The sequence below is a fragment of the Hippoglossus stenolepis genome, chromosome 7, assembly GCF_022539355.2.
Source record: "Hippoglossus stenolepis isolate QCI-W04-F060 chromosome 7, HSTE1.2, whole genome shotgun sequence".
Lineage (NCBI taxonomy): Eukaryota > Metazoa > Chordata > Actinopteri > Pleuronectiformes > Pleuronectidae > Hippoglossus > Hippoglossus stenolepis.
In genome coordinates this window covers 25,757,341-25,780,598 of record NC_061489.1, presented here as the reverse complement: position 1 = coordinate 25,780,598, position 23,258 = coordinate 25,757,341, and the positions used below count along the sequence as shown (strand labels likewise).

At 43.2% G+C, this 23,258-nt stretch overlaps 1 protein-coding gene across 1 annotated transcript in view; it reads left to right on the top strand.

The window, feature by feature from the left end:
* Positions 1-13,468, top strand: part of htr4 (5-hydroxytryptamine receptor 4) — a 70,474-nt gene extending 57,006 nt beyond the window's left edge. Inside the window, exon 6 of the mRNA XM_035160517.2 lies at positions 8,358-13,468. Coding sequence (XP_035016408.1) covers positions 8,358-8,430 — 73 coding nt within the window. The 3' untranslated portion in view covers positions 8,431-13,468. The remainder of the gene's footprint in view (positions 1-8,357) is intronic.
* Positions 13,469-23,258: the final 9,790 nt, after the last annotated feature.

Genomic DNA, 23,258 nt, shown 5'->3' with positions numbered 1-23,258 from the left:
CAGCTCGACCTTCTGAAGGAGAAGTGATGTTTGAACAGATTTGACATCTTCCCCAGAAAAAGACGATATGTCAGTTTTGTGTGTTTCATTTGTCCAATGCCCTTAAGTTGCCATAAAAACAAATTAAAATGCTGCTTTGATTAAAGTTAATGAAAAACGGTGTCAGAAGCCTGAGTGGAGAGTTGATGAGCGAGAGGTCTCACTCGGTGCGAGCTGGTCGAGGGCGACAGCTCCGGCAACTCTGTCGAGGCATAAATGTCCAGAAAGTCTGCCGCCGGCTGGTGACATGAAAACACCAGCTGCCTCTGAGTGTGTGTGTGTGTGTGTGTGTGTGTGTGTGTGTGTGTCTGTGTGTGTATGTGTGTGTCTGTCTCTCATTAGTGATGCTCTCATGTCATCAGAGGACATCACATCCAACCAGCATTTGTCTATTTAAACTGTCACTTCATGCGTCTGTTCTGACACCAGAAGAAGCTGATTTTTTTTCCCAACCAACATTGGTTTTAAAATCTCGGGACCGTTAAAGGCACATTTCAAAATATATATCACGTCAGTTTTTTGCATTAATCCCTTTTTCACACAGGGAAGTAAAAGGTACGATACAAACCTCTGAGATATTTATTTATAAGTTGTGTAAGTAAGTTGCACAAAGTGATATTTCTGTTTACGTCCTCCTGCTCATTAACGACCCAGTGAGCAGTGGAGATGATGTTTGTGCACCGAGCAGCTCGTGGCCCGGCGTGATCTCTGACCTCGTTTGCTCTTCGTGCCCGAGTCGTGCTGCGGCCGCCGGCCTGCTGCTCGCCGACCTGCGGTGAAATCCTCTGTGCAATCTTCTGGTAACAGAGCGTCGGTGGGAATGTTCTCCACCAGATAAAGACTCGTTTGTCGGCGGGGGAGAATCTCATTCGCTCAGACAACCAAACAGTGTTTGTCCAACAAGAAAGATAATGAGCCTCGAACGCAACCATGTGAGAATAAGACGCTTTCATTCCATCTCTGTTTTTTGGGGGAAAATATGATTTGTGTTTGGAAAGACGTTACCGAGCTGTGGTGATGCTTTGGGACACAAGGATCCTTGAAATCATAACTTTTGGTATTTTTCTAATAACATTTACAGTCATTGGCTTTGACCTTTTATATTTCATACGACCTCATACAGCAGCTTCATTATGTCGCGTAAACACAAGAGTCAAAAGAATTATAGTTGTGGGTTTTAATGATGTTTCTGCTCCGAGTAAACTTCGGTTCAGTTTGTTTCCAGTGTGGGTTCTGGTCGACGTTTAGGATTAATTTATTTAGTTGCAGCTCTCCTTGTGTTACTCACTTGTTATTCTGGGATTGTAGGTTTAAATAATTTAAGTTTCTTTGTGTATTTTGTCGTGAACCATCCCATAAACAAGCACAATAATAACAACCCTCGCAAAGCCCCTGCAGCACATTTCCTCCTGCACGTCCGGCTCGAGTTCTAATGCAACAGATACTGAAAACAATAAGTTAGTTTTGTTTGGTTGTTTTATGGAATTTGTGTTTTTTTTTTTTAAAACAGATTTCTGAAAAAGATCCAAAACACCACCAGACCTTAACCATTTGGTGTATCTAAATAAGTGTTCGTCACACACACACACACACACACACACACACACACACACACACACACACACACACACATACGTTCCAGGTTCTATTCTCAAAATGCTCCTCACAAAGATACAAACACACAAACACACATTGTTAGTGCAACATCTTCTTGTTTGTTTCAAGATCCAGCTTCTGTTCTTGAGTTGGCTCGAGTGCCCACACACTGTACAGCACGCACGCACGCACACACACACACACACACACACACAGGGCTGCCTGCGCACTTCACCCTCAAGCCTCGGTGGTTGTATCCCGGCCATAGCGTGTTTTAATGTTGTGTTACAAACATCTCGGTGCTCAGAGATACTGTATAGATCCAACATGGAGGGCGGCAGTATTGTATCGACAGTGTAGAGCTGAAGAAGAGGAGGGTTTATGTGGACAAGCCCCCCAGTCTTCATCAGTTCCCTCTGTGTCAATCATGTTGGCTCTGTGGTTTATCTGTTATCAGCAAAAGGCTCCATTTCCGAATTAAACAGTTTTTCCGGCTCCGTCTGCTCGGTCGAGGCCTCGAGTCGGATCGAGCCCCGCGGCTTTATCGAGAGGGAAGAAGAGGAATCTGACATGAAGTAACAAGCTGAAACAAAGAGTCCATCCTGATTCCTCTGCGTCCCGATGCATCTCAGTGGATTGAGCCCTGACCAGCGTTATGATGGACACCCTCCCTCCCTCCTCCTCCCTCCCTCCGTTTCTGAAACTAAGCTGGAAATTGCAGATGGTATCTCAGTGACAGAAAAGGGAAGGAAGTTTTTGTTTGCAGTGATGGAAGCTTTGCAAAGCGAGCTGAGCCATCTAATCGGACTGCGTCTTGGCAGGTGAGCGAGCTGTCATTAGATCCTAACGAGGGAAGCTGATAGGGACGACTGTTTCATACGCTGAGCAGCCGGAGCTGAGGTATTCAAGTCAGGCTCAGAGGAGTCGTCCTCTCTGAAGTGAGATTGTAAATTCCCACTCGCCTTTTTAGTTTTTCTTAAACCATGTTTAGTGCCCTGCAGGAAACACGTCATATTCAGCCTGTTGCCGAGGTGCTTTTTAAATATCTGTCCAGGGAGAAGTCGACTAAACCCTTACGTCTTTTTCATCTCTGCTCTTTTCATCATTATGATCTGAAGCAGTCGTTCGTTAAAGTATCGTCCAGGATAAGAAACATTTATTTGTGCAGCTTTAAACGTTGTGCAAAAGGTTTTTAAATGAGAAACCAGTGAATCTTCGATCCGGCCCGTTCGCCCTCTGTTCTCTGATTGTGTCGCTGCCAGACTTCGCTTTTGTGCAGTTTTGAGAGAAAGTTGCCAAACTCATGGCTGTGAACTTCACCCCAGATTCTCATTAACCTCCCGTCTCAGATGCTCTCTGATGAAAAGTTGGCTGTGGACACAACACAGATCCGTGCGGCTGCATTCCTCCTCCAGCGTTTCACTCCTCTCGCCTCCTGTTTGCCTGCTGCTGCAGATTGGGTTTCCTTTTCTCCTCTAATTCGTTCTGACGTGTCGTCACAACGGCCTCGTGAAGCCGGAGAGGAGGGAAACTAACCGGCAGGGTTCTGACCTGGTGTCAGTCGCCTCAGCACAGTAAACTTTGAGTTAGTTGTTCTTGCATCTTCTCCTTGGCGTCTCCTCGCTGCAGATGGATTCCGTAATGATAAATTATTTCCTGTGTCCTTTTTTCGCCTCCTTTGCCCTTTTTCCATTTCGTCTTTCCAACCTCTGCTGAACAGGAAATATTCCTGGATGCTTCTGTAATTGAGGTGATGACACTTAGCTGCTGTAATTCGTTTTACAGTGGAGACTCGTGCTTACCTGTGCACATTCCTGGAGCTTCAGGTTCCACACGAAGCATCTGTCAAGGTTAAAGAAGTGAAAACACCGAGGATGTATTTGCTTCTTTTTCTGGAAAGTCATCCTGCTGGAACCAAACTGCATGTTTTTCTTTTTGTTGCTGAGCTACAAGTAAACTTTCCCTGTGGGTGTAAACTTTGAATAAATTTTGCATAAATTGTTCTTCTCGCTTTCTCTCTAGTTGGCTCAACGCTGTGTAATCTCTTTTGTATTCAAATATCAGGCTGCTGTGTTCATGCCATATTTATCACGCGTCTTCCTCTCCTCATCGCTCCTGTCCTGACCTCACCCTCCTCCTCCTCCTCCTCCTCTTCCTCCTCCTCCGTTCATCGGCATCACAGTGGGTCATGTCACTTCTCAGCCTTTTACCTCGAGTGGTGCGAGGATCAATCCGGCCACTTGTTGTCTTAGCAGGTGGTGACCGGGACAGACACCGACTCATGAACACAGAACGAAAGCAGCTTCCTGATTGTGATGATCAATTCGTGCACTTCAGACGGAGAGAGGGTGAGAGTGGGATCATCAGAAGACGAGGAGAGAGTGTGATTACAGACCTGAAGTGGTCATCAGGACGAAGCATCGGGAGGGAGAGAAGACGCGGTTGAATTTTCACTGGAGGACATTTGGTGCATATCTTTGCCCGGTGAAATTATATTTAGAATTATTCTGCCTCCACTGTATTAACCTGCAAACTGACCTTTGTAAATCCTTTGTCGGCGCGGAGCTTACACTCTATTAAAATCCTCTTTCTACTGTCGGCAAACAAAGCCAAACGCTGCACTGCATCCGAACAGCGCTCGTTTACAGGAGGTTAATCCTCAGGTTAATGCAGCTGAGTGAGAGCCTGTGATGATACAGTTTAAAACACGAGACGGTTTCATCTCGTTCCGCTTTAATACACGTTAAAACTGAAGAGGATGCAGAACATTACTTCTCCTCAAAAAATACCTTTAATCGATTCACCCTGGTCCTCTAACAGGATTACACAAAACACTACCGCACACATTCACATGAAACTTGGTGGAAGGACGGGACAAAGTCCAAAAGAGAAATCATAAAAGTTTGGTTTGGACAATTTCCAGGAACATTGTGATTTAGGGCGTTTATGACAACAGGAAAGTGACGGTAACATCCAGGTCTTCTACATGTACGGCTCCTCTTCTTCATCCTGAGATATTGGTATTGTTCCAGTTTCACGTCCGTCACGTGTTAGAAACCTCATCAACTCGCTCGCTGTGAATTCTCTGGAAATTATTCTCACATGGACTCGCTCAGATATTTCACGATGGGACTGGGAGGAAAAGCTAAAGGAAAATGTCCGGACTTCGGTGCAGGTCTGAAAGCAGCTTGAATCATATTTAAACTAAAATGTCAGACGAAGTAATAGTCTATCTCGCTTTATTCCCTTTTCTTCCATCGTAGGTAGTTGAAGTTTGAAATGAGACTTGATTTATAAGATCGATTACAAGTAATCCTGCAGTTTCAGGAGGAAATATTTTGATCGTCACTGTGAAGTTTCCTCCCGGGATCATCAGAGGTCGGAGTCTTCTGCTCAGACCTGGTGCTGCGGGGGAACATCATGGAGATGTGTGTTCGCCACATCGAAGCCCAGAAATATGTGGATTGTTTAGTCTGCTTGTAATCCGGGCCTTCTGTGTGTCTCTCTGCCCCGGCCTCATTAAACAAATCCCCATCCTGTCTCCTGCTCTGCCAGTCGTCCCGTTGGCTCGGCTGTGTACAAACAAACCCACAAATAAACACAGGATGCTTCCAGACACATGTCCCACATTCGCACTTCACTCCAAATATTAGAGAGGCTCAAAATGAACACGCGGCACGTTATTAGAAAAACATGCAGATTTGACGTGCTGGTGATATCGTGGATTTGGGCTTTTTATACGTTTTTCTGTAACATGATACACGTTCATCCTTTCCTCTCTCATTCATGATGGATGGGAATGAGAGCTTGTGAAGGACAGTCGACATGGAGCCTTGTTTTAATATATGACGGAGCCTTTAGAGCTGCGTTCACCTTCAGAAACTGTGTGAAGCGACAAACGAGCATTAATTCCTCCAGTTTATTATAAAACCTGATTACAGTTGCTGATGCTAGTTACAGGTATGTTTCCTCATATAACTGCCAGATCCTCTTACCTTTGAAACACCGTTCGAGCGCTGTCACATCACAGAATAATTTATAACATCATTTGGACAGATTTCCATGTTGTGAAGCATAAAGCTCTCAAGCATGAATAAAGATAGAAACCAATAAGTGAGCTGCTCACATGAAACCGTTCATCTCAGTGGACGAGTGTTTCATTAACTTGTATCTGACTGAGACGTACGCGAGTGAAAACACGACACATCAACCTCCGACAGGCCGAACACAAACCTGACCCTCCGACATCTTTGTTTCCACCACAGCAGCTGAACCGTCCCACTGGCGGCACAACAGAGAGGCCGGGCTGAGGCTGTAAACGCCGCAATGTGGCAGCGATTCCGGGCTCCGCTCCGGCGAGAAGCTGCAGCCGGTTTCCTTTTGAACGGCTCTAAACGTTCGGGGCGATCTGGACGCTGAATTTCACGGCCAGTTTGGCGGCAGGAAGTGTCTTCGGTCAGGGTGTTTGTGTGAACGGCTCGTAATGGTTTTAGCCCGCGGCGCGAACACGTGTATACACAGACGGAATGTGTCCCCATCGTTCACTGTGCATGTCCCCGTGCACACGTGCAGCCGCGTATACAGCACTTGCATGTGCACCAGAGGCAATAACTGTCCTCATTGAAATGCACTGAAGCTTATAGACGACACAAGTGAGAACCAATGAGTTTCTTTTACACTTTAGGCAAAGTGCTTCATGATGGAGCTTTGCTGCTGCTGTGCAGTTACATCTCATATATTTAGATTTGTTCATGCCTGTGCTGTTGTTTTTGTGAGACACTTCCAGTTTCTGCACATTTCACATTAATTTCTGTGTCGTGTTCATGTTTTCATGCTTCTTTTGCCGGATAAGAAATGCTGCGAACTGATCCTATTATCAATCTGGGACTTTGAGAGAATTTATTCAAGAGTTCTTTCAGTTTGAGGACAGCAGGATTTACCGATGTCATGTTCAGACACTCAAAACCCTGCACTTGCACTCGCACAGATTCCCTGCGCTCGAGCTTCAGCTCTTCTCACGCTGCTTCTGTGCATTCGTCAAACATCTGCTCTTGGATTTTGCCAACCGATAGTTTTTTCGTTACTTTTGCTCCTGGTACAGTTCCCATTCAATTCGGGAGGAAAAGAAACAGTTCAGCATCTATTTTATGTTGTTATTTTACTTTCTAGCAGCTGTTGGTGTTCCCGTAACGTAGAAAACCTTCAGATCTCGATGTTGACCAGCGAACTTCGAGCACTGAGGGGAAGCCGACCTGATAAAAAAGCTCTGGAGACGGCGAGAGTGCATGGACCCAGTTAAAGTGAGTCTCAGAGACAGAGAGCGAAAAGACAAATGACTAGATGAGAAGTCACGACGGGGTTTGTTGTGGTTCTGTTTTTGGTTCTGAACACTTTACGTGAACGTGGTGTGAGCTGAGCGTTTTAAACCATCTCGTCCTCCTCCCTGGAGTTTTTACCATCACTCCATCCACTCACGTCTCTTCAGGGAGTCGACGGCTTTGACGACTTCTCTCGATCGCCCTCCTGCACCTCAGACCTTGTGACTGTGTTTCCAGTACAAGCAGGGGATCGGGATATGTTGAGAAATGACTCATTCTCCATCAGGGGGCTTTAATTCATTCTTTATCCCTTTTACAAAAGCCTGTAAAGTCTAAAGTGTTTGGCAGAGAACAGCCTGATGCAGTTTTCCATTGGTTCTTTAAGTGGTGGAAGCCTGATTCAGCTCAGGTGGTTTGTCTTTGACTGTTCGCGTGAAGCTCAGATCTTCACATTCTTCTGCCGCGGCCGTTTGACCACTTGTCACCGTGTGTTTCTGCTGAGACCAGGACAGATGTGACGTGACGCTCCAGATGTTGCACAAAACCATCTGGGAAACTGTTTGGAGAAGGGGCGGGCATTTCCAAACAATACTTGGCAGGTGATTGGATGAACTGTCTGTCTGTCACCATCTTTAGTGCAAAACATCTTTTCCATTGAGTTAAGACTTCACTGATTCTTGGATCTTCTTTGAATTAAGAGTTTCCAGTTCTGATGAACGTGATGCTACATTTCTGTAAATGTCACACAGCTGCTCGTAGTTCCATCCTCACAGGAAACCGATGGAACCTCTGGTTTCGTTCTCAAGCAAACATCAAGATGGATTCTCGCTTGTGTAGAAATCCAGCTGCCTCCTAAGATCAGCGTCCAATACAGATGCTGCACTTTTCATCTCCTGGATTCAAAAGACACGATGTTCCAAAGAAATCACTGTTTTCAAACTGTTTCTGTCTAATGATTTCAAAGTAAAGGCATGATTTCTAAATGTTTAAAGCCCAAACACACAAATAACATGAGTGAAGTTCTCTGTTTATCTTTTGTCACGACTGATAATTAGCATCATTATTTATGTGATTGTTTTAAACAGTTGCTTTTAGTACTTCGGGTTTAGCCAGTGGACTGAAACTGCTCCTCTCGGCTGACACATACAACGACAGGGGAGTAAATCTACTTCTGGGATGGTTTGGTGAATCAAGTCGACATAAATATATCACTGGTTAAGGATTTTTGGTCACTTTTCACCTCTATGTCACCATTTTTAGAGTATTTAAATGTTTTCTTTCCACCGTGTATCACTCGTGGTGCTTCTGTATTTGGTTTTATTCGTTTGCTTGTCAGTCAGTTAATGTTAAAACATACGTGTCACGTTTTAAATTCTCAACTCTTCCTCTTTCTGCCCCTGTCAGGTATTCTGTGCTTCACAACGGGAACCACACGGCGCAGAAGAAGAAGTGTCTGCAAAGCGAGTCCTGCGTGTGACCAACGACGACTCCTCCTCAGTCACATCTCCTCTCTCGACCTCGGCTCTGACGGAGACACACCCCGGCCTTCACGCATCCAGAGCTGAGACGCAACACAGACGCTAAACCCCGGCCGAGCTCCCGACCTGAGCCTCCAGGGGATTTCAGGGATCCAGGAGAGGAATGGGACTTTGCCAGGGGAGCATGTGGTTTTGAAGCTCAGCTGAAACTCGTCTTGAAAAGTGGGGCAGGAACTGGAACAGAACCAGTTCTCTCTTTGTTGCTGGTTCCTCAGAGACGTAGGTGGCCCAGTCAAACTGCAGCGACTGCCAGGACACGACTGTGCGTGGATCAGCCGGCCCGCCGCTCGCTCCCTGTAAAGTCCAGCGCGTCCTGTGGAGAACCGGCGGCTTCTGTGGCTCGTGTAGGAGAATTTCACAGCACGAGACGTGTTTAATGACTTTGTTGGGGAGTCTGGGAAGTGAAACATGTTGCCAAAGCTATCTGATATCACACAGTGGACCTATTTCTGACAAGTTCCCTTCTTTGTGGTTTTCTGTTTTCAAAATCCGAACGACGAACAATAGACTTCAGAAGCTTGTTCTTTGTTAAACGAGCGAAACGATTTGGTAAATGAGCGTTTGAAACAAGTGTCCTCCACGAGCTCAGAACAATATTTCTTTTTGCTAAACATCACATGTTCAACATTGCGTGTCTTAGCCCCTGTTCGAAGCCGAAGAACCTTTTTGTCTCCCAGGTCAGAGCTTTTGCTAAATCCTCGCTAAGCTGAGAGGAAAGTGTGGTTGTGAGGCCGCGTTAAATCCCCGAGTGAAACTGTCCAAGTGCTTTATTACAGAGGCTGCTGGTTCATCACGGCTCCGTCCCAATCATCGCTTCCTCTTTACGTTCCACACAGCGAGAAGTCAGACGACCGCGAAGCAGAGACGTGGCTCATGAACCATTCTACAGGCGCTGTGAGGGTGTGTGTGTGTGTGTGTGTGTGTGTGTGTGTGTGTGTGTGTGTGTGTGTGTGTGTGTGTGTGTGTGTGTGTGTGTGTGTGTGTGTGTGTGTGTGTGCGTGTGTTGTCGTGTATGAACCATTGTCCCATCATGCCCTGCTGTGTTTACGTTTTAAATGCAGCAAGTAAAATAGATAAACCGTGTTTAACACTAAACTCACAGAACCAGAGGAAGGAAGCTGACAAACCCTGAATGCTGCATCTTTAATCAGTATTTTTATATGAACTATGGATTATCATCAACAACCCTGAGTATGTTTCAGTATTAGAGCACAAACGAGTGCACATTGGACTTAAAGTGGATGAAAACGTGACCTGATGTTGCTCCTCGTCTGTTAGATTGGACAAACTTCTCCTTCTCCTCTCACGGTGTTAAAACGATTAATAAACCAGTTAGATCATCTCAACGTTTGTTAATTTATTAATGATCTTTAAACAATACCTTTGTCGTGGACATTTTGGATGCAGCTGTGAGAAGTCGTCCGACAGTGAACATGGTGTCAGACCCCGAAGTGAAGTGGTTTCACACGGGAGGGAAACGCAGCCCACTCTGAAAAAGTTAATTGGACAGAAACACTGCTGAGCTGATTCGCTGCGGAGTCAAAAAGCTCTTGACTGGAAACACTGGGAGGACGATGTAATTACAAGTTCTTTGCAGAGACGAGCCCATTGACCCAGTTTGGGAAAGTTCAAACAAAAAACATCCAATCCTCCGATGAAACTTCAGGAAACACGACAGCGGCTCTCATGTTACTCCAGATCCATAAATATGAGCCTCGCATGTCGCGGCTCCGACGGGAGACGATGTTCAGACGTCATCAAAGCTCAGTTCACATCAGTGCACTTTAACTCTCCACTGTCAGAAACATAAGTTAAATATGTCCGTTGTTATTTAAGTGACGCTACAAACCAAAGTTTCTCTTTTGGATATCACTCACCTGCTGAGAGAAGTTTCTTTAGTTTCTCATCATCAGTGTTTCATGAATGTTTGGAGGATTTGTCGGATTTTCCAGCCACTTCTCCGGCCTCTAAGTGATCTGAGGCTCTGAAGACAGATTGGTGATGAAGATTCAGTCGTTTGGTGGAGGACAGAGAGGACGGAGATTTATTCCAACATCCTGACGGGTTAGAGTCAATACAGGGAAGAATAGGACTGAAGAACTATTAAACTATTCGACGTCAACATCTTTCCCCTTCTCATCCTTTTCATTCTGAATAGATTTATTTGTTGGTTCAGATGATCTTCACCTTAATGCCCAACGAGAGATAAATAAAGTTTGGTTTATCATTAAAAAGCCACTTAAACATTATTGAAGAATCTGTTTTTCAATAAACGGCAAGTTAAACTATTTCATTAATTAGAAAAATATTCAGTTCTTCTTCTAAATCCACCAACTCAAGTGCAAGTTGAAGGACGTGTTGTCTGATGTTTTTGGAATCGCTTCAAATCTTCTCTAGTTTTCTCAAGTCTCCATTTCTTTGCTTGTTCCTGTCAAACTGTGTCCTCTTCTCTAATTGAAGCACATGCACTTTGTGATTTAAGGATCAATTCAGCAGAGTCAATCTGATTCGCAGTATTCAGTGAAGGTGTTCGGACTCAGATCAGCTCAGCGCTCTTCAGATTATTAAGATGTAAATTACAGATTTCCTTTAAAAACATTACATTTCAGTGTCTTTGCCAATTGAGTTGTTTCCCTCTCGTGACTCCTGATGTGTGAATGTTCAACGTTTAAGTTTTCCAGATACGGAGAGAAAGTCGTAAAAGAAAAATGTTGTCGTGGTATTTATTTAGAAAATAAAAATAATTTGTTTTGGATGCAAAATTGATGAATTGATGATTATTTTTTATAAGACGACTGTGAAATGTTTAGATGATGTTGATGGAAAATAGAGACGAACAAGAAGAAAGTATTGAAAGTCTTTTCAATTCGCTTCACTCAAAGTAAATTTCCCTCAAAGTGAATTAGTCTTAATCTCAAATTTTCTTTTTCCAACTTTAATTATATTTTTCAGTAGGTGTTTGAATTTAGCTTAAAATTAATGAAAAGTAGAATCATTAATTATCCCGTCTGCAAACACAGGGTTGCAGGTTTACTTACGTTTGATAATTTGCCTCGTCAATAAATGTTTTAAAACTCAAAACAGCAACTTTTCAATTTAGATTATTTAACTTTTCCAATTAAGAAAACGAGAGATTGTCGACTTCTCTTTTTTAATATCGCGTTCTGCGGCGTCAACAAAGTTCCACTGAGACACTCCGACTCCGGAGGGCTCGTGTGTTCAGCCTCTTTAAATACTTTTTGGTTTGTTGTTGTTTTTCCAAAGATGGAGACGGACTCGGTGTATGCATTTGTTTTTCTATATCCTGCCCATTGCTGCTCAACAGCCGCCCACTTCCACAGCTGCAGTTTCTATGACATCTGTTTGTGTGTGTGTGTGTGTGTGTGTGTGTGTGTGTGTGTTGCGTGGGAAGCTCCCCAACTCTCTGAATTCAGAAAAGTCGAGCTCGCTTAGTTCCATGAAATCTAATGAGCCAAGAAAAAGCAAGGGGCGACCACTTTTGGACACGAACCAAACACGTATCACGAGATAAAGAAATAAAATCCACCTGAGCTCTGGTGCGTGTTGGAAACCATCTGAGGGGTCGTGCAGCCGATTCAGGCAGAAAGAGACGGAGGAGAGGAACAAAAGAAAAACCTCTAAACCTAAAAGAGAAACATTCAGAGCGTCCGTTCACCTGTGGAGGGAATTTTCACGCGGTTTTGTAAAATCTAATTCCAGTGGTTGAAACTCTTCAGAGGCGTTTGAGCCGGATGTTTGCGAGCTGAGGTCTGAACTGAAGTTTGCTGAATTCTCTGCCAGAGATAAAAAAGAACCGCTCTCATCCAACGTCTCTCTGGCTTTTCACACTCACCTTCCAGAGGAGAAGCTTTTTATTCGCTTCTGCTCTTAGATGCTGTTACAGAGAGAATCTCATTGTGATGTTCGATGTTCAGCTTTGAGGAAACAGGAACACGGGCCAATTCCCACACTTAGCGGAGCTTCAAAAGGACCAGAATGCATTGCAGCAGGCGGCAGGAGAGCAGACGACAGCGTTGCAATTGAATGAAGTAAATCAAAAGTCAAACTGAACACACGTCTGGGGGTCGTTGAAAGTCATTTCAATAGGATAATCAGAATAAAGCTCTATGGTTATTTTTCCCTTTGCAGAATCTGTAGCCTTTAAAAGCCGTTTGCCTCTGAAATATCCCATGATGCACTATGTTATCACATTATTTCTATTTCTTTTATTTATTCATGATTTCCTTTGAAAATAAATTATTCCTTTCGGCGATGTTTTGTTTTTTAAATTGTTTTTCTGTCACAATCACAAAGTTTCTGGTTTTGGATCGTTCTCGTGACCTCGCAGGTGAAATCTGCTCGTGACCTTCTCAGCTCGGCCTCTTTGCCTTTTTCCTGTTTTTGCAAAGTGAAGGTGTCCTTGGGACGGATTCCTCTGAGGTGTCAGGGGCAGGATTCTCTCGTCTGAGTCTTCACACGTGAACATCGGTGCAGAAAGATGCACAGGAGCTAAAAGCAGGTGTGTCAGACAGAGGCTGAGAAGAGGAGCTGCAGCAACGAGCCTTATTCTTTGAACATTACAGCATGAAAACCTTTTCAAGTAATAACACTAATTATTATTACCAACCTGCTGATGAGCAGAATGTGTTTCCGTTGAAGAAAATGATGATAATAGTTTAAGTTTGAACAGACTTTGGACACTTGCTGCTATTGGTGCGACTTCCTGACTTTTATTCCACGTCTGTGTCCATCGCAACACTTTATAATTATTTAATTTGCATTTGCAGCTTTCGGCCTGAATGTGTATATAAATAAATACAAATCCCACCAAATGTCTAAAGGTGACGACGACAACAACAAAAGAAACTTTTATAAAACTCTTCAGTATTTATTTTGACAGAACAAAATGGGTATTTTCATGTTTCAAAGGAACTTCAGCAGCTCCTCTCTCCGGGAGCTGACGTGTGTTGGACTTGTTCCTGTTGCTATGTGACAGTTCTGATGAAGGCTAATTAAAGATTAAAGAGATGTTGATAATCCCGGCGTCGACTCCCTTTGTGTCATCGATAGCTCGTCAGCCCGAAGCCTCGTTGAAGCGCTGACTCCTGTTTCCTGGCTGAGCTCACCCCCTGTGTTCACTCCTCTGTGAATGAAGCGTTGACGAGTCGGAGGCACTCGGGAAGATTAAGTCAGCAGAAAGAAAAACCCCCGTAAAGATAAAGCACACAAAGAGCTTCCTCCCGGCGCAGACACCCGAGGGCGATGAGCGACGAGGGGATTGTGCGTCTGAGCCTCGTCAGGGTGAAAAGTCTCATTCTGAGTTAATCACTTACAGGAGAAATGAATTATGACTCTGCTCCGAGCAGCCGATGAAAAGAATCGTGCTCAGCTCAACCAAAATGTTTTCTCACAACTTTCAATGTATTGATATTCTTGATTAATAAATTCTTAAAAAGATAAATGGGGACCGTGGATCAGGAGGTAGAGCGGGTCGTCAACTAATTCGATGGTTGGTGACTTGATCCCTGGCTCCTCGGGTCTGCCTCCTGAAGTGTCCTTGGGCAAGGCACATATCCAACCAGTTCATTCTTACGTAAAACGTGAATATTTGTACTAAATTTGAGGAAATCCTGTCATTTTTTAGATATCACCTTCACGGGAATGGGACGGATGGACGTACAACTCGAAGACACGATGGTTAAAAGTAAAACAAAAAATAAGAAAGTTTGAGCATCACCGACAATGTGTTCTGCTTATGTTTTATATCAGTGGGAGACCAGACAGCAGCCATGAGGGAAACCAGTCAGACCCGGGCCGCTCGCAGCCAAACTAAACTCAGCGCTGCCAGAATTCATCTGAGAGAGTTCAGGCGTCAAACGGCATCAAACAGCCGGTCAGGCAGAAATCTGGACCGATTCAGAAATCTGCCAGGGGAGAGAGTCGTGTGACCAAATCGACTTTAATCTGCTCAAACTGCCTGTTTTTTATCACCTCTAATTCTCTGTGATCACTGAGCTTTGGCGAGTGGATCTGATGGAACCAGATCGGGCAACGTGCAGTTTGCAGTTAGAGGCTATCGGCTGATTCCGGGACAATAGAGCTCAAGCATATGATGTGGTTTTAAAAAAGAGTGACAGTTCTCCTGCTGCAGTTTTTAAACATGGAACGTTTACATTAGTAAGTGGGAATAAAATAGATTCAGCACATGTGTCAAAATTGAATGGTTCATAAATCACATCCGAGGATCGTGAGCTGCTTCGGTGAAGATGGAAGCTGCAAATGTGGATCTTCATGTGTCTGAGTGTAGTGCAGATTCCAGTTGGTTATTAGAGTTGTAGCTCTAATGCTACATGAAGGAGCTTAAAGGTCGAGTTGGTCATTTGTTTTATGAAACATCTTTTATTTTATTCGTTGAAATCCCTCATGTCCCCACAGCCGTCAATAAAGATGGTCGTCTGAAATAAAAATGAAACGAGCCGATGTCTCGCAGGACGAAGATAAACCCAATGAAATTAGAGCTTTTTGAAAAGGTCGAGGGGGCTTTAAAGTTAATTGAATTTTGTTTTTAATATGTTTCCTGATTTAAATATCACAGTTGTTTGCCTTTAAGTATATTTAATATTCTAATGTCATCACCTCGGCCGGGGACAATATGATTTTACTGGTATTTGTCAAGTTTATTTTATCTTTCTTTAACATTTTCGTCAGTGTCCCAGGGAATAATTCATGGATCTTGAAGCAACACGTCCGTCATGTTCAGGGGATTAATGTATCCTCACTCTTCTTCTGTACAGAGGGTTTAATGTGTGGTTATATAGAAAAAAAAACCTGAGGCCAAAACACTTGATAATTAAAGAATAACTATAAATCTTTAAACTTGTTTTAACGCTGATTCTGGCAGCAATAAAAAAAAGCAAATCTCCTGAGTCTTCAAATATGCAAATGCTCCCTGTCCCAGTTCTTCATCGAGTTTACAGCTTTAAAGAAGGAAAATTAATCAAACGCTTCTTTTTATGGAATGTAAATTAGATTTAAACACATTTGCATTCACACGTGTCTGAACCTGGAACCTGATGTGACGATGTAGACGTCGTCCGAACCAGAGGAGCAAGTTCTTCTTCTTCATGTGAGAAACATCTGATCGGACTCCAGAGTTAAAGTCTCACTTCAGATATTTGACCCAATAAACACAATAGTTGTGTTGGTCCCTCACTGATGAACTTTCCTCCAAACGTCCCCGACAGTGTGTCGCTCGGAATATGATGAATGAATAAATCTAATAAAACAACACAGCCTGCAAATTCATCACGACGACACAAATCTTTTTATTTCCCTCAGTGTTCTTCCGTTAATCTGCAGCAGGACACTGATGAGATTTGCAAGTTTTTTGACGAAAGCTCGAGACGGTTTTAAACGTGAGATTTCATTAGTGTAATTAAAACATTCCTCCACAAACAGTCAGCTCTCATAACCTGTTTAAACTCCTCATTAAATTATTAATCAGCTTTATTGAGAATATTTGTAAACGCTTTATGTTCAATTAACATTTCGTGCCCTGATTTCTATGCTCGTGAGTTAATTAAATTAAATTCAGTGTTATGTTTACTGTGTTTTTCAAGTCTCACTAAAACACTTAAATATAACAAATAACTGGGACTGCAGAGTTTTAGAGAAACAAGTGTTCATTTAATTCTCGGACAAAGAGCTTATGTGCTGGAGGAAAAAATTAGACAAAAGCAAAACTAACATCATTTATTTCCGCTGCTGTTCTTTGCATTTTGGACACACGTGTGAAGACTTAGACGACAACTGTGCGAACACGCACCAGCCAGCAGCTCGGGGAGATTCATTCTGTTGGACTTCTTCCCGATTTCCTGTCGTTACTGACAAGTCGACGGATGGCTGCAGACCAGAGGCCGACAGGGACGGATGCTGCAGCCGAGCAAAGCAGGAAACTGAAATAATGACAAGTGATTTTGTTTTAAAAGAGTCATAAGAGAAAACATGCACACGTTCATACAATAAACACACGGATTTACACTGTAATTCATGTAAAAACACATTTATTTGCACAGATAAACTGAGAAATATTCCTGCAAACACATGCACACACCCACAGACTCTCATTCATAATACAGCACCGTAAAAATAATATGAATAAATTATGAGGACTCAGCATTTGACAGGCAGTAATTCAGCTGTTTTCTCCTATTTGTACAAACGGACTTTCAGCTTCAGTTTTCAGACTGAACTTGCTCTGGCAGCCGGTTCTGGATTCAGACTCCGTTCGCCTGCACAGACCTTCGTTTCTGCAGCGCGTCGATAGCTGGAGGATAAACGAGAAACCGTCCTCATCCCGAGCAGCACTTTCTACAAAGTGTCCCAGAGACGTGCTGACCGGTGTGAAAGATTTAAAGTCTCAAACTCCCTCTGGACTTGTGAATTCCAACTTTTACAGTATTTACTTCTAAGTGTTTGGTATCAGTGCAGACGCAGCTGTAACCGACTTATTATTATTTTACAGACGTGCAGAGTTTGCAGGTTTGAGAGTCGACTAAATGACCCAAATATCTACAAGATGACAAAAGCTCATTCTCCATTGAACTACAAGAAATAATACTGCAAACTTTAAATCCCATTATTTCACTATTATCAGTAAATCCCATGTATTTTGTTGTCATTTAAATATCTTAACATTTGCCACACTTCTGTCAATTCAAAATGTCAAAGCAAACTAAATTAGCTCATCATCAATTTTTTAACTGATGAATTTAATGAATCGCATCAGACGAGGGATAAATTATGGAAAAGACAAACTGAAGATCTGAGTCGACCGCTGAGAAGCAACATTACAGATGCTGCCGCTGGAGACTCTCACATATTTATATTCTAACTGTAAAGATAAAGTTTTAAAATTGATTTGTAAATAAATGTTTTGAAAAATACATTTGGAAATGTAAACTCTAAAGGTAACAGCAATAAAACACCTTCGTATTTAAAGAGGGAAGCTCCTGCTCATCAGAAAGAGACGAAACGCACATGAAGAAGAGATGTGCGGCCGAAGGAGACATGAGGAGAAGACGGACAGACGGAGACAATGGAGTCCGAGCTGCAGTCGTCCCACACGTCCAGTCAACTCAATTAGAGAGAGAGAGAATCCTTCCTGACGACGGTTTGATGTGGTTCCAGCTGCTCCTCGTCTGCGGCTGCGACAAACTGTCAAGGAAACAGAGACAACACACAAAGATCCAACTGTCGGACGGGAAGTTTAATTTCTCTCACTGATTAAAGATCCTCAGACCTTATTATCATATTAGCAGCTGGGACACGGACGCATTGAGTAAATGTTTCTCAAAGATAGTTTCTGTCATTTCACTTTGTTCTCATCACACTGATGTTTGCTCAAGTGTTCATGTGTCTGAATATTTGGTTTTAATTTGTTTGATAGAATCAGACGTCGTGATTGACAGCTGAGACTAATGATTGACGGCTGAGACTAATTGTCCAAGTGCATTTATAGGAAGAAGCTTGATAACGCAGCACCTGTATTGTGGAATACATCATTTCTGTACAATGGGAGGACGGGGACACGCGTTGTCCATCTTTATTTGCAGCCCTTGGTTTGTCCCTCTGTGTTGGAGCAGCGGTAAAAGTCTCTATTTTATCATCTTTGTGGAAACTTCTCATTCGTCCCTCAGGTCGAGTTCCACCTTTGACAAGCTGATGTGCTCTGTTGTTTCCACGGAGAGTTTATTGACCTTTAACTCAGAGTCGTGGAGATGAGTTGGTCCAGAGCAGCAGTGAAGACAGTCCCCCAAAGGGAAAGGACAGAGTCAGAGGAGTGAGCAGAGAGGAAGTGAAGCTGAACCTGTTTTCACCAACTAACACATCTGCAGCCAAACTTTACCAAAAAGAAATGTTGGTGTTAAATATCAACACGTATCGACATAAAGGTGAAAAACTAATATCTCTGGTTGTGTGTTTTTCCTGTAGAATCAGTGAGTGATGTTTCCATCATCGTCTTTACCTGTAGTTATAGTTTATATATATCTGAGTTTATTTAGGGGATAACTCAACATTATGCTGTTGTGGACGGAGTATAAATGTGTGGCACGATAACTTTTCTACTTGAGTAAGTAAGTACATGCTTTTAAATATACTTCAAGTATGGTAAGTAAAAGTACTATGATGATGGCTGAGTCTCAGCGGCAGCCTGAAGGAGGCGGGGTCTAATGTTACCTGCCTGTTCTGATTGGATCAGTGGATCAGTTCCCTTCCTGGTATTGATAACTTTTAAAATAAAATAAAAACATGAAATACAGATATTTGCTGATGTATGGAAATTAATCTGCGTCTAAAGTAAGGAAGGAAAGAAGGAAGGAAGGAAGGAAGGAAGGAAGGAAGGAAGGAAGGAAGGAAGGAAGGAAGGAAGGAAGGAAGGAAGGAAGGAAGTAAGGAAAGGTAGAGCTCCTTGTGTTTTGCAGTGGGAAAGACGTTGAGACAACAGACTGACGCAGACAGACACAGCATCAGATTAGTTCCTGTGTAAACTGCAGTAAATGAGTTTCAGGAGCAGATCATCGTCTCCGTGTGGATCAACGTGATGTTTATTCTCAACAGGTTCGTGGAGGATGAAATCAATTACACATGTGGAGACTTGGTGTTGGATGTGGATTCACACAGACACAACCTGCAGTGATTCATTAAACCGCTGAAGATGCGTCTGATTAGATTTTGGCAGGAGGCAGAACAGCCAGTGGGGGAGATGCCGGTGAGGAGGAGCAGTGACGTGGGTCAGAGGGACACGTTCAGCCGAGTGTCGGAGTCACAGTCTGGATTCACACTGACGTCCGTCTTTAGCTGCTCGGTGGTGAGACACCGAGAGGATGATGATCTGCTGAGTGGGCTGAGCCTCTTCATCGGGTTGCACTTGGTGGAAAACTGTTTACATCAGACGAGCCTGGACGACAGATTCTGTCATGTGACCTAATACGTCTTTTAATATCTTGAATAAAGCTGAAAAGTTTGCAATTCTTTTGCAAGATTGCACAAAAACGACTGATTAGATTTTCTTGAAACTAGTTAAAAGGTATGGATTTGACTAAGGAGGCGGATCCAGGAACTTTGAATTGCAGTTTGTAGAACATTTCTTTGTAGATGGTTTATCTAATCTGAACATATATATGAGCTCCTGTTGTGCTGGATACTTGACAGAGTACGTCCACATCTGTCTGTGTTCAGTCGTCATCATCAGCCTATTTAAGAGTAAAGAGACTATTACTGTCAAAGTCTTTATTCTTTATGATGTTTGATTGAACTCTGGAAAGAGACAGAGCTGCAAAGAGACACTTTTCTCTTTCCTGCATGCATTTCAGATTCAGACTCAGATTCAGACTCGGACTCAGACTCAGACTCAGACTCAGACTCAGACTCTGACTCAGACTCAGACTCTGATCTGACTGATCCCAAGGAGGACGGTTCATTAGCAGCTTATCTCGTCCACGGTCACACAAACAACATCCGATAGGAAACGTGTGAAAAAGCTCAGGTCAACAAACAAACAGAGTCGGTGAAGGACATCGAGATAAAGAGTAAGGAGGAAAATAAAAAGCAATAACAAGACGATAATCATATAATAAATCATCATGTGTTATCATGTAGAAAGGTTGAGTTTAGTAGCCTGATATCAGAAGGAATGAACGATTTGCAGCATCTGTTGGTTCTTTTTAAAGTATTTGACTTTAAATTGAATATGAAAGTTTCATTTGACCAAAGATGCCCCTGGATGCTTTATAGACACGATGTAAATATCCCTCGAGTCACAGGTTCGATCCCCGTAATGAAACGTCTCCTCAGCTTCGCACCAGAGCTAAAAGCAGATCTTCATCTGCGCTCATGACACTGAGCCATTATCCCTTCATCCTGCATGAGGACTTTTCATTTCAAGCCCCGAAACGTTAAATGGATTTTCAGTCACGATGTCCATTTGCAGCCGCTCCTGTAATTGTCCTGGTTCGAGGAGGCGGGGGGCATTCAGAAGTTTTAAAGAGTCAGAGGGTTGCACCATTGTCCCCTGTCCAACGTTTAAAGTGTGGTCACTGAGACAGGCGGACGAGGAGAACAAAGGCCCAACCTCCCTGTGATCACTGACTAATAGAAGGTAAATGAAACGGAGGAAAGAAGTCACACACTTTTCTGTCGGGGGAGAACAGTTTGCAGAAGTCTCTGCAGATCCTCACGTGGAGCTACAGTCTGAAAACACAATAAAACACCAGCTCAACATGGAACATGAGAAATCCACTGAAACACAGTCCAGCTTGAATTTATATTTAATTTCCCTCCTTCTCCTTCACCTCCTGTGTCCCTGAGAATAAAGAGAAATAAGAGTCTGCCTCTCAGGTCGTTTCCTGTCAGCATGGGGGGTCCTCTCCCACCAGCAGCAGCAGCAGCTTCGTGTCCGACCGAGTCATTTTTCATTTTGACAAAAGGAGAACTCCCATCGTGTGAAGCTCGTGAGGTTTTTATTTTGAATCTGTGGCTCTTTTCCCCTTCACACCCACACACACACACACACACACACACACACACACACACACACACACACACACACACACTCTGAGTCTGTGGAACCACCTGACACCAGCACTTCACCTTCAGCCTCCTGCTGCTGGTGTGGAAAACAGAAAGTGTCTGAAACTGAGGGAACGGTTTGTCCGACCAGGAGAGAGGAGGACTGGGGACGTTCCTTCTGCTGGGAAGTGATGCCATCAGGATGTTACCATGGCAACCAGATGGAGTGTACAGGTAGACTCCGCCCACGTAGGTCATGACAACAGGACGTACGTATGTCAGACTAAATTCTTTAGTCCCTAAATTACAATGTGGAACCAAATTAAACCAGATCTAATGAAACATGGAACAAACTTGTGAAGCTTCAGACTCTGAGGAGAGAAAACGAGCGATGACTCAAAGACGTGAGGGTAAAAACAGAATCACTGATTAAAAAAAAGGAATCCAGCAGTTAACTCGGTGAATGTGAGTCGTAGGTGAATCGGCACAGAACAAGTAAAAATACATTATTTAAGTACGAGGCACAAACTAAACTTTGGCAGCGAGTCAGCACAGAGTTAATTAGAGAAACATCCGGCTCCCCCTCGTTAAGGCCGTGACGCAAGAAGAATAAACTCCACTTTACTTCTGCGCTCGCAACAGGTTATTTCCAGAGTGGACGTTTTTATCTCTGTACCTGGTTTCTCTGATTAGACTGGTGCTTTGATCCTGACTTTTTATTGAGCAGAAATAGACCTAACGTGGAGGAATGAGTCACGTCGTGATCGGCTGCAGAACCTGGATGACTCAACCTGCAGCTTAGTCACAGTCGGAGAACGAATCTGCTTCGTGAAAGTCACAAACCTTCAATCTCCGTTGTTTCTCTTTGATGGAACAAGCAGGAGACTGGGGGCTGAGTGAGCAGTTTAGTGTGCGTATCTTAAAGTGCACGAGGGGTTTCTTCATCCATATGTCTCTGTGTGTGTCTGTGTGTGTGTGTCTGTGTGTGTGCTTGTGTGTTCATGTTGAAAACTTAAACACAGCATCAGCAGCTGCAATAAATCACCACAATGTCCCCCATGTTGATCAAATCCCAAACTCCTTTTATAGCTTTACTTTGACAAATCACTGTTGTTCATTATCAGGAGCTTCATCCTGGCTTCGTCTCAGCAGGAATTCATGTTCACACTTTATTCTTTGTATTTCATCGAAACAAGCAATATTTGTGTTTTTGCCTTTAATAGAAGTAACAGATGTGATTTTGTTGATGCCAAAAAAGTGAAGAAGAATCATGTGATTATTTGATAAGACGGACACTTTGAAGAGTTTCTGTAATGTGGACAAGTTGAAATCAGTCGGAGGTTTGTCTTGTTTGGAAAGTAAACTGAGCTTAAAGTTTAATATTTACTTAATTCTCTGAAAGTTTTTCTTATTTATAATATTTAGCTGTTATCTGTCTTTTGATCCTCTGCTGGATTTGTCTTCTTTAACCTTTTGGATCTGCAGCCTCGGTGCAGAGGAGACGCTGTGATGGATTTATCTGCTTCGTATTTGTAAACTCACAAATCATGAGTAGTCACTTTTTACTCTTTTAACAAACATGTCTGACATATAAAGGTCAGAGAGCAGAGGGGCGATACTGACTCCAACAGGTTTGTATAAATCGTTAATGCCTCCTCTTGCCTCCCCTTGTTTTCAGCGAGCAGACGAGTTTCTGTGAAGTACGACAGTCACTGGGAGCCGAGGGAATAAAGGGTCATCCCACTGGTATTTGTGGGTAAATGGGCTTTTGTTGATGTTCCAGGTAATTGCAGAGTCCAGCTGTCATTGTTTTCACCCTGACAGTCGACTGCCTCGTCATTCCTGTTGACAAGAGAGAGTGTGTGTGTGTGTGTGTGTGTGTGTGTGTGTGTGTGTGTGTGTGTGTGTGTGTGTGTGTGTGTGTGTGTGTGTGTGTGTGTGTGTGCGTCTGTTTGTGAGAGAGTTTAGTTAATTCTCTGATTTTATTCATGAGATGATGTTGTTTTCTTGTATCCCTGCAGCACAATCAGCTTCTTTAGGTTTCATATTGAATACATTTATATTTTTAACCGGTGTCAACATGGCCGACAGTCGCTGGTTCAGACTCCCAGAGTGAAACATGTTGTGAAACCCTTAACTCGTCCTGCAGGCGTCCGTCCTCCCTGTTAATCTGTCCACACTGGATGAGCTTTCATTA